The sequence below is a fragment of the Daktulosphaira vitifoliae genome, unplaced genomic scaffold (genome assembly GCF_025091365.1).
Source record: "Daktulosphaira vitifoliae isolate Bord-2020 unplaced genomic scaffold, ASM2509136v1 Scaffold_2, whole genome shotgun sequence".
NCBI classification, from domain to species: Eukaryota; Metazoa; Arthropoda; class Insecta; order Hemiptera; family Phylloxeridae; genus Daktulosphaira; species Daktulosphaira vitifoliae.
The window spans coordinates 34,737,281-34,752,564 of NW_026099573.1; the positions used below are offsets into that span (position 1 = coordinate 34,737,281).

General features: G+C 25.9%; 1 protein-coding gene across 1 annotated transcript; it reads right to left on the reverse strand.

The window, feature by feature from the left end:
- Positions 1-76: 76 nt before the first annotated feature.
- On the reverse strand, positions 77-7,383 carry LOC126899830 (dynein axonemal assembly factor 6). Its single transcript, XM_050675060.1, has 3 exons — positions 7,225-7,383; positions 1,567-1,811; positions 77-448 (listed from the first exon to the last, which is right to left on the reverse strand). The coding sequence occupies exons 1-3, from the start codon at positions 7,325-7,327 to the stop codon at positions 191-193; spliced, it is 606 nt and encodes a 201-aa protein (XP_050531017.1). The 5' UTR covers positions 7,328-7,383; the 3' UTR covers positions 77-190.
- Positions 7,384-15,284: the final 7,901 nt, after the last annotated feature.

A 15,284-nucleotide genomic window follows, 5' to 3' on the forward strand; every position in this document is an offset into this window, starting at 1 on the left:
ATATAAACTTCATTCAATAGTTTCTAATAATACATTTTAATACTTCTTATATTGTTCTTATAATGATTACTTTAATTGTTTTAATAACTTATATGTAGTTAAAAACAAATAATTTAAAATAAAAAAATGTACATAATAATTAAGTTGGCGAATATCTAGTTCCAATGAAAAATATGGCGTTAAAAATTATTTAGAAATTATCAAAATCGAATTCTCTTTTTAAAAAAACTGTTATTGTTAGTGTACTGGTATTTGAATTCCACGAAGATTTAGACAATTGTTTATGGACATTATGTTGGAATGGCAAATGCATCCTGTATTTGGGACTTCTCACTTCTACCGCTTCATCGCTAACATCCATACAAATATCAGCATATTGTTCATTTGGCAATTTTACAATTATAACCATTGCTTCACAACTCGATGTCAATGGCGTTTTTAATCCCATCTGTAACAGAATCATACTTAAACGACTAAATATAACTTTAATGCTTCTATATTTTTAATAATAATAATAATAATTTGTTAGTGCCAGCCTAACCCATCCTACTGACGATTTCGGGGGCTATTGGTATTTTTAAAGTTGAGGCACGCTAAAGGTCTGCAATGTAATAAGTAAAATGCTAATTAAATTTAAAATAAATATTGTAGTTTAACTACAATAAAAAAAAATAAACATATTAAAAAGATTTCCTGTTATTTGAAATAAATAATGGCATGCTATTAATTATTTAAAAAAGTTTATTTTTAAATATTAATAGCAAAATAAAAAAAATTGTTTTTTTTAGCTTTAATGTCAAATAAGTCATAGAAAAAATACGGAGATATTTATCTTTTTTTAATAATGAAGTACTCTTAAAAAGCTTAAATTTGATATAGATTAAAATTAAGCAAATATTTTGGAACATTTTCAAAAATTGAGCTATTAAATTTATTTTGCAAGCCTCTTTCAAATTCTGATTATTTTCAATTTTTTTATTAGATTTCCACAAAAAGTATACGAAAAATAGCTTTTTGTATCTTATATATTTAGAAATAATTTAGCAAATTTAAAACCCAATAAATAATTTTGAAAATGCAGTTATAAATTTATTCTTTTAAACTGAGGGTTTTTTTTTTTTAATTTTCGGTGCTGATATGTTCAACTATATTAAAATCAGGTTCTTTAAACGATTATTTCAACAAATTTGTTTCAGTGTGAACTGAGAATTTTCATGGACAGATATTAAAAAGCGCACATCGTGGTAAAACAATATTTTCGCATCGAACCTAATAATAGTTTAAAATAAAATTTAAATATTTATCATAAAATTTAATAATACTACACTAAATTTAAAAATACTGTTATGATCAGAATTAATAACTGACTTCATTCATTCATACCTTTAATTAAATTGGATGATTAATAAGAAGAAAACTACATAATTCATACTTATATTTTAAATCTAAACCCTCAATGAATATAAAACATAAATGTTACTGTTTTTATCATCTAAAGTGATAACTTACAAATGTAAATATTTTTTCGGAAAAATAAATTATTCAATTATTTTTGGGTTATTCTACCTGCAAAAATACATCTTCAGTTCCTACATACTGTTGGAATTTAACTTCATATTCTGGTTTGGATCTTATATCTGCTTTAACATCAATAGCTTCAGGAACAGCAATGATGTCATCGATTTGCCATATATCCTTTTGTAAATCATTAATGGTTTGTATCTCAATGATTTTACCTGATGCATTCGATTTTTCATTCGTAATGCAGTCTTTAGTAATTATTTTAACATCTTTACCGGTTTTTGATTTGCCTGTAGTATATATTTATATAAATTAATAATCATTTTTAGAAAATATTCATAAGATCTACGAAATGATAATTATTTTTAAATTATGTACATATTTTGAGCTTCAATGCGAAGCTGAGAAGGTATTACTACCTTATTACTAGTACTATGATGTTTTTTTTTGTGTGTGTGTGTACTGTGAACGCTCAATCTCCGCTCTCACTGGACCGATTTTGATGAAAATTATGTTAAAAGATCACAAAGCGTATCTAGTCAAAGACATTACCCTCAAAATTTGAAAAAAAATTCCATCGTTTTCCGTAAACGGGGGAAATCCCTTAAAAAAATTACAAATTTAAAAATCGCTAATTTTCGATATTTTTTCAATTTTTTTTACTTAAAATTGCCATAACTTTTTTAAAAATTACCTTTCATCATATATATTTTTTTTATAGATACCTTAGGTATTTACCTATCATTTCATTTATTTTTGTGAACATTTGACCCTTTTACTAGCCCACATGAAGGGTTTCAAAATGGTAACTTTTTTACAAAAAATTAACTTTTGAAAATATTCCAGAAATACTGACACTTTTATATATACTTTAAATTAAAGCTAATGTAATATAATTTAATTTGAAAAAAAAATTTGACCCCTGGACTTGTCTTCATGGTAAAAATAAACATCAAAGTTAATAAAAAAAATACAATTTTTGTAAAATAATTATTTTTTATATTTTTAACTTAATAATGCTATAAATTTTTGGAAAATGTATGGATCAATATTATTATTTTTTTATAATAAATTATTATAAACTTCTTTCATCTGTACGCTATTTTTGTAAATCGAATCATATCCTTTTATACAAGGGGGGGTCAAAACTTTAAACATGCGTATTGAAACTAGGACATTTTCAATTTAATTTTTGAAAGTGTTCCAGAAATACTGAAACTTTTATATATAACTTAAATTAAAGCGTATGTAATATACTTTAATTTGAAAAAAAAAATTTACCTCTGAATTTGTCTTTATGGTGAAAATGATTACCATATTCAAAAATATGCTATTTTTGTGTTAAAATTCTGGGTATTGTATTTTATTTTAAAATACTTCACAAGGGGAGTACAAATTTTCATAAATATTATATAAATAAAAAATTGATATAGCATAGAAAGTTAAACTTATTTAAATTTTTTTGCTTTTTTAAGTCAAGAAAAATAACTTTGAAATTTGAACTAGCTTAAATAGCCAATTTTTTCAGGCCAAGGTAGTGACGTACGGTTGCCGAATAGGTAAAACTTGTATTTTACGCGCTTAGGGTACAAGGTTCCGACCCGCGTATGGCAATGCATTTTTTTTTAATTCTTTTTGTTAGAATAAATTTTTACCTGCTTTAATTTTTATCTCACTTAGATTCAATAACTTCAATAAAGATCAAGGATCCCATCACTGTAGTCGCCATTCGCGAGAAGAAATTTCTTATTTATATTAAAATTATTTTACTATATTTTAAATTTTAGATTCAATGCAAAGCTGAAAAGATATTTTTTTGTGACTATCATTTATTTTCTCTGCTATAACTTGACCTACTTTTTTCAACGATATGTCAAATGACTACAATTCGTATCTAGTTGAAGATATTACCCTCAAAAATTGAAAAAAATTCTAATTTACCAATTAAACAGTTACTTATCCCATGTTCTCCATACAGACAATTAAAATCATTTATAATATTTTCAAAGTATTTATTGACGCATTAAGTTCGATATGATAGGTTTCAAATACAAAATGAAATCATTTTACTTTGTATTTTAATCATTTTTTTTACTGTATTTGTGTGTGCTATTACTATAATATTCCAAATATTTTGGTAACATGTTGCTATATAAATCATTTCTAAAAAAAAAATTATTGTTAATTTCTCCTGAATTAACAATGGATTTTTATATCTTTTTAAAAACTTTTTTTTGATTAGTTATTTTAGTTAAAGTAAATCATTAAAATTAATTAAGTTCATATTTCAATTGTAGAATCTTTTTAACACCAAAAACTAGGAAATGATTACTATTATTTCTATTTAAGTTATCTATTAGGATAAAAATGCAAAAAAATAATGAGCTACCCTGATAAATAGTAATTATAAAACTTCTTAACTGCATATTATTCTTAACGGTACAATTTTTTTAATTCTCATAAAATTTTCTATTTAATGTCAATTTCAAACTTGCCAATTGAGCTAAAAGTTATGGTAAAATAAATAAATTTTTTTTTAATATAAACATTCACAAAAATCAACTTTAAACGATTAAAAAAATAGGTTAAATATGTCATTTTCCTTATTCTTAACATATTAATAATCAAAATCAGTATTAATTTAAAACAATTTTTTTAGCTTCGATACGAAGCTAAGAAGGTATTAATTTTACTATGTGTTTTTTTTTTTTTTGTGTGTCTGTTACCACTTTTTTCATTAAACCTTTTAAACAAATTTAACGACTCTGGCGATACAAAGTCATTCAGTTATTTTTTTTTAAATAGTTTACTATTATATAGGTTTATTGTAATTTTAGCTTCGATGCGAAGCTGAGAAGGTATTAGTTTTACTATGATGTGTTTTTTTTTTGTGTCTGTTACCACTTTTTGCATTAAACCTTTTAAACAAATTTAACGACTCTGGCGATACAAAGTCATTCAGTTATTTTTTTTTAAATAGTTTACTATTATATAGGTTTATTGTAATTTTAGCTTCGATGCGAAGCTGAGAAGGTATTAGTTTTACTATGATGTGTTTTTTTTTTGTGTCTGTTACCACTTTTTGCATTAAACCTTTTAAACAAATTTAACGACTCTGGCGATACAAAGTCATTCAGTTATTTTTTTTTAAATAGTTTACTATTATATAGGTTTATTGTAATTTTAGCTTCGATGCGAAGCTGAGAAGGTATTAGTTTTACTATGATGTGTTTTTTTTTTGTGTCTGTTACCACTTTTTGCATTAAACCTTTTAAACAAATTTAACGACTCTGGCGATACAAAGTCATTCAGTTATTTTTTTTTAAATAGTTTACTATTATATAGGTTTATTGTAATTTTAGCTTCGATGCGAAGCTGAGAAGGTATTAGTTTTACTATGATGTGTTTTTTTTTTGTGTCTGTTACCACTTTTTGCATTAAACCTTTTAAACAAATTTAACGACTCTGGCGATACAAAGTCATTCAGTTATTTTTTTTTAAATAGTTTACTATTATATAGGTTTATTGTAATTTTAGCTTCGATGCGAAGCTGAGAAGGTATTAGTTTTACTATGATGTGTTTTTTTTTTGTGTCTGTTACCACTTTTTGCATTAAACCTTTTAAACAAATTTAACGACTCTGGCGATACAAAGTCATTCAGTTATTTTTTTTTAAATAGTTTACTATTATATAGGTTTATTGTAATTTTAGCTTCGATGCGAAGCTGAGAAGGTATTAGTTTTACTATGATGTGTTTTTTTTTTGTGTCTGTTACCACTTTTTGCATTAAACCTTTTAAACAAATTTAACGACTCTGGCGATACAAAGTCATTCAGTTATTTTTTTTTAAATAGTTTACTATTATATAGGTTTATTGTAATTTTAGCTTCGATGCGAAGCTGAGAAGGTATTAGTTTTACTATGATGTGTTTTTTTTTTGTGTCTGTTAACACTTTTTCTCAACTCTCACCGAACCGATTTCTTTCAACAATACGTCAAAAGATCACAAATCGTATCTTGTTGAAGACTTTACCCTTAAAAATTGCAAAATTTTCCCTCGTTCCCAATGATGGGGGAATATTCCAAAAAAATTACAATTTTTAAAATCGGTAAATTTTGTCATTTTTTCCATTTTTTTTACTTAAAATTGACATAACTCTTTTAAAAATATTCAAATCAATATAAATTTTTTTTTATAGATGCATGATGTATTTACCTATCCTTCGGTATATTTTTTTTATAAATATGACCTTTTACCTGCCCACAGAGGGGATTCAACATTACAACTTTTTCAACTTAACTTTTGAAAGTGTTCCGGAAGGTCTGACACTTTTATATATATCTTAAATTAAAATTAATGTAATGTACTTTATTATGAAAAAAAAAAATTTCGGACTTTATTTTGTTTTCATGGTGAAAATGGCTACCGAATGCTATTTTTGTGTGAAAATTCTCGATTTCATAATTTACATTTTTTACTTTATAATGCTATAACTTATTGAAAAGTGTAAGGATCAACACAATTTTATTTATGAGAAATAATATTTTTTAATAATCCCTTTTTCATTCGACATACTTTATCTTAATCAGGATATTAATCAGGAAATAGCAGATCATGTAGTTTTTTGAATAATCCACCAATTTTTTAAAATTAAACACTATTTAAAGATTTGCATCGAAGCGTTTCTTATGATAGTGATTTTAATCACTGTCAGATATCATTATACTTGACCCAACTATACCACGTCTACTGTGCCACGACCCCCCTATGCTGGGTTTTTTTTGTTAAATATTTGTGAAATTTTGTATGACGTTAGTGGGAATGTCCAACAGATTTTAATTATACATTTTAGAATATTTTGTTTTGGTAAATGACAAAATTGTCTTTTTATGACTAATGAGATTTCTTTTCTACATTAAAATATTTATTTGAATAGTTTTATCCGAGTAATACTTTTCCTTACCGACGATTTGACACTGTCATTTAAGTGATAGATATTTCGATGATAATACAGATTATAATCTTATTAAATTAATGTAACCTAATGCTTTTAAGTTTTTCGAATTCCTAACCGGTTCTATTATAAGAAATTAGGTCTAGGTCTCCTAATTTTGATCTAAGTTTTCACACAAGTAAACGCGGCAAATTTAAAATCACAGGCTAACGATGATAGATTCAAAGTTGGTTCTAGAGTTTCAACAGTACCAAATAATTTTTCATAAGAATTCGTCTTTTTATTTGGTAATAATGCATATAAAATTTTATGTACATCTCTTAACGATTCTATTAAAATTACATATCGTCGCCTAATAAATACCGGTGAATCATTAAAAGTACTTTTACAATAAAGAACCATGAGTTGTGTTTATGTTCATTGTCACTTATTTTTAAAACTCCTGACGTTTGTGCGCAAGTATGCAATTTTTTAGTATAAATATCCTTACTACGATATCGCCAAAACTATTTTAATTCATTATTACTAAACTTAAACTTTCAAATGCGTTTTGTCTCCATTGTTGTCGAAGGTTAAGTTTACACTATTAACTCATGTTACACCAACATGACTTATAAACAAAAACTATACTATATGATAATATATATTTTGTTTTAAAACTATTAATTTTATTTTTTATTAGTTATTTTTTATTATTGAAGTATTATAAGTATACTGTTTCCAAAAATTAATATTATAATTACTTACATAACTGCACAAGTGACTGTTTGGGAAGATCATCTTCACTATCTGAAGAATTTACTTTTGGATTGAGTAATTCACTTAACTTTTTCATATCCATAAAGTCCATTTTCACAAACTAATTACATGTACATAAATATATTTTAGATATAGCGACTGATATTGATAAAACTTGCTGTTCAACTTCTGTTTTAAACTTGGCGTGTTGCTATAGCAATATGATTTAAATAGTAATTGTATTTTATTTTTACATGTATTTATTACCACAAAGTTAAGATATTCATTTTATTTATGAAAAATGGTAAAGATTTGTTCAGATAAAAAAAAAAATTAAATCAATACAAGGCTGAAAAATTACAATAAAATAAATCTATTTTTTTAGCTTTGATGTGAAGTTGAGAAGGTATTAATTTTACCTAATTTTATTAATTATATTTTAGTTTTTTTTTTTTTATGTCTGTTGCCACTTTTTCTCAGCTCCCACTGTACCGATTTCTTTCAACAATACGTCAAAAGATCACAAATCGTATCTTGTTGAAGACTTTACCCTTAAAAATTGAAAAAAATTCCCTCGTTCCCCGCAAATGGGGGAAATATCCAAAAAAATTACAAAAATAAAAATCGCTAATTTTCGAAATTTTTTCACTTTTTTTTTTCTTAAAACAACCATAACTTTTTTAAAAATTAACAAATCAACCTTTTTTTTATATTGAAAAATTAGATATTTTCTTTTTATTTGATATCATTTATTTGAAAATTTAACACATAACCTGCTCACAGGGGGGAATTTAAAATAGCAACTTTTTTAACTTAACTCTTGAAAATGTTCCGGTTAAAACTGAATCCTATAAACATGTATCAAATTAAAGATTATGTTATGTACTATAAAATAAAAAAAACAAATTTGTCCCAACAGCTCATCTTTTACGTGCCAACGGTTGTTTTCGTTCAAAAAATGCTATTTTTGTGTTAAAATTTTCATTTTTTGATTTTATATTTTCAACTTTAAATTGCTATAACTTTTTTAAAAATGTATGTATCAACACAAATTTATTTTTCCTAAATACATTATGAATACTTCTTTTATTTGACATACTTATTTAAATTATTTAAATTGGACAATTTCTCCTTATCTTCTGCATGTAAACGGCTACCGTAGTTAAAAAAACGCTAATTTTGTGTTAAAATTTTCGATTTTAAAGTTTCAACTTAAAAGTGCTATAACGAAAAATGTATGTATCAGCACAATTTTTTTTTTCTAAATACATTATAAGTACATCCTTCATTTGACATACTTTTTATTAAAATTGGACAATTTCCCCATATATAGGGGGCGTTCAAAATTGAAACATACGTATAAAAAGTAGAACTTTTTCAACTTAACTTTTGAAAATGTTCCCGAAATACTTCGTTCTTTTAACATATATTAAATTAAAACTTACATTATGTAATATAAGTTAAGAAAAAAAAATTTGTCCAGACGACCTATCTTCTATGTACAAATAATCGTTAAAATTTAACAAAAAATGTAATTTTCGTGTAAAAAATTAATGTTATTTTGATACTTAAAAATGCCATAACTTTTTGAAAAATGAACGAATCACATAATTTCTTTTTACATTGAAACCTTAGATATTTCCTTTTCATTTAATATAAATTTTTTGAAAATCTGATACTTAACCACCCACAGGAGGGGATTTAAAAAAATAATTTTTGCACATAAATTAAACTTTTTCAACTTAATTTTTGAAAATATTCAGGAAATATTGACACTTTTATATATAAATCTTAAATTAAATCTTATATAATATACTGCACTATGAAAAAAAAAATTCAAAATATATATCTTCTTAATAGTGAAAATGGCTACCATATTCGAAAATATGCTATTTTTGTGTTAAAATTCTTGGTATTGTATTTTAATTTATTTAATATACCTTATAACGGGACTACACTGATTTTGATGAATATTATATAAATTTAATTGATATTAATTTAACTGTAGAATATAAAGTTAAACTTATTTAAATATTTTTGTTTCTTTTGTGTCGCAAAAAGTGGCTTTAAAATTTGATTTAGTTTAAATTACTAATTTTTACTAATGAAGAATATGACGAATGGTTGCCAAGCCGATAGCACTTATGTTTTCACGCTTGGGGTACTAGGTATGAACCTAGTACCCCAAGTATGAACCCGCCTGAGGCAATGAATTTTTTCCTTAAATCTTTTTGAGTTAGAAAAAAATTTACGCTTTCCGCTAAAAAGCTTATGTAGTATATAAATATAATCTAAATTTCGAACTTTATTTTGTTTTCATGGTCAAAACGGGCATTAAAGTTAATAAAAAAAAAAAAACAGCACAGTAGGGACGTGGCATAGTAAGGTCCAATATAGATTTAATCTGACAGTGATTAAAATCATAATCGTAAGAAACGCTTCGATACAAATCTATAGATAATGTTTAATTCTAAGAAATTGGTGGACAATTACAGAAGAAACATCAACTATTTCCTTAATTATATCCAGATAAGTAATTCTTAGAATCAACAATATAACAAAATTATATATTATATAATTGTTATATTGAATTGTTTTCCAATTATTATTGATATTGATTTTTAATATGTTAAAAGAAATAATTTTTAACCTTCTATATTTCGTCCTTTAAAGTGAAAGTTTATAATAAAAACAAAAAAATGAATTTATTACCATAACTTTTAGCTCGACTTGCAAGTTTCAAATTGACATAATTAAATAGAAAAATATAGTATTGTTAAGATTAATATGCACTCTTCTTGAATGCAAATTAATCTTAATTTTATAATTACTATGTACAGTAAATTTATCAGAAAAGCTCTATTTTTTTTCGCATTTTTTATTGTAATAGATCACTTAAATATAAAACATAGTAATCATTTATAATTAACTCTTGGTATTTAAAAAGAAAATAACAGAGAACAATAGAACATACTATTATTATACTAAAGTATTATTAAAATCAACTATTTAAACTATCATGCCTTTAAACAGTATGATATATATCTTAGTTTTTATGCATTTATCGAAAAACTCTATGAAAAACAAAATTGTCCTAACATTTAAATTGTCTACTTAGTTTAACCACAATTATCATATTATCAAGAAAACTATCATTATCTATGACTTAATATATATATAGCGAGCATAGTATTTACGATTAAAGACGTGCTATGTGAAAATATTAAACGTTATTAAATTATAAAAATAAGTAACTATCTCTATGGTATTCCACAGATGACTTGATAAATTAACTACACGTGTTCATAATCTTACATTATCAACAAAATAAAGGATACAGTGTAAATATTATTGAATACGTAAACGTTGCCAAAATAAAGTCTAAAACACATTTCAAACTATATTTTTAATTAATATTTGATACCCAACTAAATTAAACTATTCATTAAGGTGCTATCCCTTAATTTTTTTTTAATAATCAAAAAAATGAGCTGTGCAAAATATGAGACCGATCCATAAAGGTTAACCCGTGCCCCCCGGCCTATTAAGTTGAGTTGAAGAGGCAAATTTAATTGAAATAACTGATCTATGTCTCATAACTTTTTTTTTGCTTAACTTAGAATTATGAAAGTAAAACTCAAATAAAGGAAATTTTACAAGAAATTCATAAATAATAACTTCAATGTATTTTTCTTAATAAATAGCCCACAAAAACACTACATACAGTAAAAAAACATGTAAAAGTCTTAAAATTATGTTATAACGGATTTTGTTGATGTTTACTTATTTATTTTCATTTTATTCTTTGGAAAACGCATATTCGTTTAAAAAAAGATCTAAAAGTTAAATTTTTTATTAGATTTATTATTTTATGGCCAGTTAATTAATGATTAATTACATTTTGTCGTATTACTGTATCAATTTAAACGGAATTTATTTTAACTGTTTCAGAACTTAGAAAAGATATAGCAAACAGTTTATACCACAGACTTGGACAACACGACAAATGCGCGGAGTATTTTTGTTCTGGATCTAAACCTGGGGAGATGAATCTAGTACCAGACGCAGAAAAAGCAGGAATGATGTCCCAAATGAAAAATATATTATATAGACTGTCTGTTAATGCTGATAGTCTAATTGAGAATGTAGATAATAATCCACGTGAACAATTGAATAGCTTAATTAATAAGCATGTCGGTTGTAAAAGAATTAATTTTACTCAGAAAAATAATTATGGTACTAGGGTTGAAGTAGCTGTAATAGCTTTTAACTCAAAAAATTATTCACTTAAATTTAGTGGTCCCGATAGAGATTACGGTCTAGTGGAACCCTTAGATAACATTCCACCTGAAGAAGAGCTACGTGAGAAGATGAGTAATTTTTTGGTAAAATTAAACGAAGTTGATGTAAAAAAACTAAAATTTACTACAAGGGATCAACGCCACAGCCAAGATTGGTACATAGAAAGAAAAAAAAGACTAACTGCATCAAATTTGGAGATATTTGTAAAATGCGTGTCAATACAAGTTGTTGCAAAAAAGTGTACAGTCTTCTATATGGTCCTCGTGTCACATCGAAGGAAATGTCTTACGGAATTGAAATGAAGCATCAGGCTAGAACTCTTTTTGAGCAGCTTTATGAAAAGCATGTTCAAGAAAATGGATAATTTATTGTTAAGGAGTACGCTTTTTTGGCAGAAAGTCCTGGTAGTACTATTTATAATTTTCATTATAACATAAACTAAAGAATTTATCATTTTATTTAGATGGCCTTGTTGTAATAGGCCCTTCACACAACCGAACAAAATGTTTTTCTGTTATTCTTTCATCTTCTACCCACACACCAATAAATTACAAAACACAATCAACACTTTCTATCACTGACTGCAGATACACACACAACTCACACAATCATGCCATGCACACACATCCGTTCCTTCCCAACATGTACAACCCCGTTGTATTACAAAATCCTTCTACAATGTCAGCAAAATAGCAACAAAAGAATCTAAATAAATGTAAGGCCGATGGTCATGTACGTGTCTGGAAGAGGACTTTGGAAGGACACCAAAGGACTCCATGGGCTCGTCTGACACGGCCTGTTTCGATCGTACTCCGGAACGAACACGTCCAGTTTTATAAGTAAACTCCGCATTTTTCTCTGTATCGTTTATATAATATTGACAATATTTGAATTAGTGTGTACAAATATTTTATTTAAGTTTCATGTACTATTTCTTTTACCATATGAATCATTTTTGTGTATTTTGTGTAATAAGTGACAATAATTATATCATTTGATAATTGACATCAACTTGTTTTGTGTTGAAATTATTATTACATAAATCCTGTCTTCGGCATTAAGGATAACATAAATATTCAGGTAACACTATTTGAACTCAACCTGCATGCTTTATTTTACAACGGTAGACCCTCGAACCATACGCCCGAGTGAAGGTCAGATCCCGCGTATTTCCCCTTTCATTTCAATCCTAAATCCCTCGCCCTTTTCCTTTTTTTATTTTTGTTTTACAACAGCCTGATTGAAAACACAGCTATAATAGAAATTAAGTGCCCATATGTAGCTAGGTCCACAGAAAATGCATTTGAAGCTATCCAACAAAAATGAGTTAAATATTTTATCTTACTTACTATTTATTTTACTTCAAACATGTTTATCATTTTCAGTTACCATATAGCGTGATTAAAAATAATAAAATTGAACTAAAAAAAGAGCATAAATATTATTACCAGGTTATGGGCCAAATGTGAATAACAGGAGGAGAAATTTGTTACTTTATTACCCGTTATTAACGTAAATATGACCATGAATTTTGGATTACAAAAATGGAAGAAAAAGTAAAATGTGAAATTTTATTAACTATTTACAAAATTTATTACTTAAAAGAGAATGACATAAATAACTGAACGACGTTTTAGATTTTACTTGGATTGTCTTTTGCCAGAAATAGTTTGCCCTTTGTATGGAAAACGTTTAGAACTAACGGACATAAGCCAGAACACATACAAGAAGCAATTTAAAAAAAGTGGAAAGAAGTATGCATGATATATAATATCATTATTAAATTAAATATTCTTAAAAATAATTATCTTTTTTATATCAAAAATAAACATTAAAAATATTTTAGCTAATTTAAATAATGTATTATGTATTTTTTAATCATGAGTAAACGTTCAAAAAGTATGATTTAAATTAAAATCTAGCAAATATATCAATACGTTTATTTTTAACAAATTACTTAAAGAGTTAAGACCACAGAGAGTGTAATAGTTTTTAGCTAGGCGCGAGAATTACGTTTATAATAAAGTGCAAACTAATGCTGCTAGACGACAGCTTAAACACAGAAGTCGGTGAAAGAATGTAGTAAAATGAATAAGAAGTATGCTCGATCACAGTCCACATTTTCGTCGTAGTACACGCAAGTGCATCGCGTTGTGTTTTTGTGCAATCGTATACGATCAGTGAAATACGACCACTGCCGAATGCACTTTAAAATCGCGCGATTTTGAAATTGATAATTCTGATATAATATATATGATAGACATAATTTTTAAGTAATAATTATATTAATTACTTTAAAACAACGCATTGTAATAATATTTTATAATAAATTTAATTGTGGATACTTATTTTAGATTCTATGTATTTTTTTGTTGTAACTTTTGTATTTTAATTAAAAATTAGGATTTTGTACCTCGTTAATTAATCGTGAGCTATATTAACTAGTGTACACACTTATTTTTTCATGTTCTAACATTGAATTAACACCACTTTAACTTACTAATAACAGTTCTTATTACTTTCATGAAACTGTTGTTAACTAAAAAAAGTTCATTAAAATACTTGGTTAAAACGGGACAGTGCCCCTTAATATAGAATATGTACAACGCAATGTATTTACGTCTGACGTCACGTTGTGTTTATTGTTGGTTGCATATTTTGCTCCTAGGCATATCATGCGCACTAATTTGATCGAGCATACTTCTTATTCATTTTACTATGGTATCACTGAAGTCAAATGTCAACTATGCACAGCGATAATTTTAAAATGGTGGAGGGCGTGGTCTTCGCCAATACGCAAAACAACGCTATCTCTGGAGCGTTGTATACGTTTTATGTTCTGTGTGGCGTACTTTTAATAAATTCATGTAAAAGTCTAAGCACGATTACATATAGAAGGTTAATTTTAGATTATAATTATACTTATATGTATATGGTAGTATTTTAGTTATTTTAGAGGAGCAGTTTTCAATTTGCGCGTATAAAAATTTCCCCTTTTTCCTTTTCCTGCTAAACAGGTAAAACCAAACCTTGTAATAAAAAAAAAAAATAAGAACCGGGTATTTTTATGAATACTGGCAAAAATGAATATTCAGTGTTTCTATACTTTTTTACCAACTTAAATTTTAAATAACTTCAATCATTTTTCAATAAAAAAAATTAATATTAATTAACCCTTCCTTGAGATGTTAGAGGTAACTTATCCTATTAAATCCTTTCGCCTATAAGAACTCAGCTAATTAATTATTTTAATAACTATATTTACTACTTACACAATATCAAGAATCAATTTATACGATTTAAAAGAGTACTAATTTCAAAATAAAGAGTTAATCAATTATCACAAACAATGTTACCATTATCAACACTAAGCACATACTGACAGTAACATTGTTTCCGAAATACATATCCGCGACTTTTCATTAATTTTTTGTGGCTTTGAGTTTAATATTTATTAGTTTTTTAAATTAATAATATTTTTAATATAGTTTTAATTTTACTTAATTAATTAGCCACAAGTGATGAATTTTTATTATGAGAAATATATATATTTTTTTTAATGTTTTATTAAAAGTGCAATGGTTTATTAAGCAAAAACAACAAAATTTTTATTTTGAAAAAGTTGTTCCAAGTTTTGTTACCTATAGCCAAGTTAAGATAAGTTAAATTTTTAGGGGAAAAAAAATATTATATTACTTTATTTCTTGATTTAAATTTCATATTATAAATTTCTATTCACTGCTTAAACAATGCATATCAAAAATGTT

What these genes read in the sequence shown, in the direction of transcription:
- LOC126899830 (XM_050675060.1), bottom strand. Translation starts at nt 7,327, where the DNA reads ATGGACTTTATGGATATGAAAAAGTTAAGTGAATTACTCAATCCAAAA. An exon ending in ACAGTCACTTGTGCAGTTAT is followed by an intron (nt 1,812 to 7,224) that starts GTAAGTAATTAT and finishes TATATACTACAG; the next exon opens with GCAAATCAAAAACCGGTAAA. An exon ending in CTGAAGATGTATTTTTGCAG is followed by an intron (nt 449 to 1,566) that starts GTAGAATAACCC and finishes ATTCTGTTACAG; the next exon opens with ATGGGATTAAAAACGCCATT.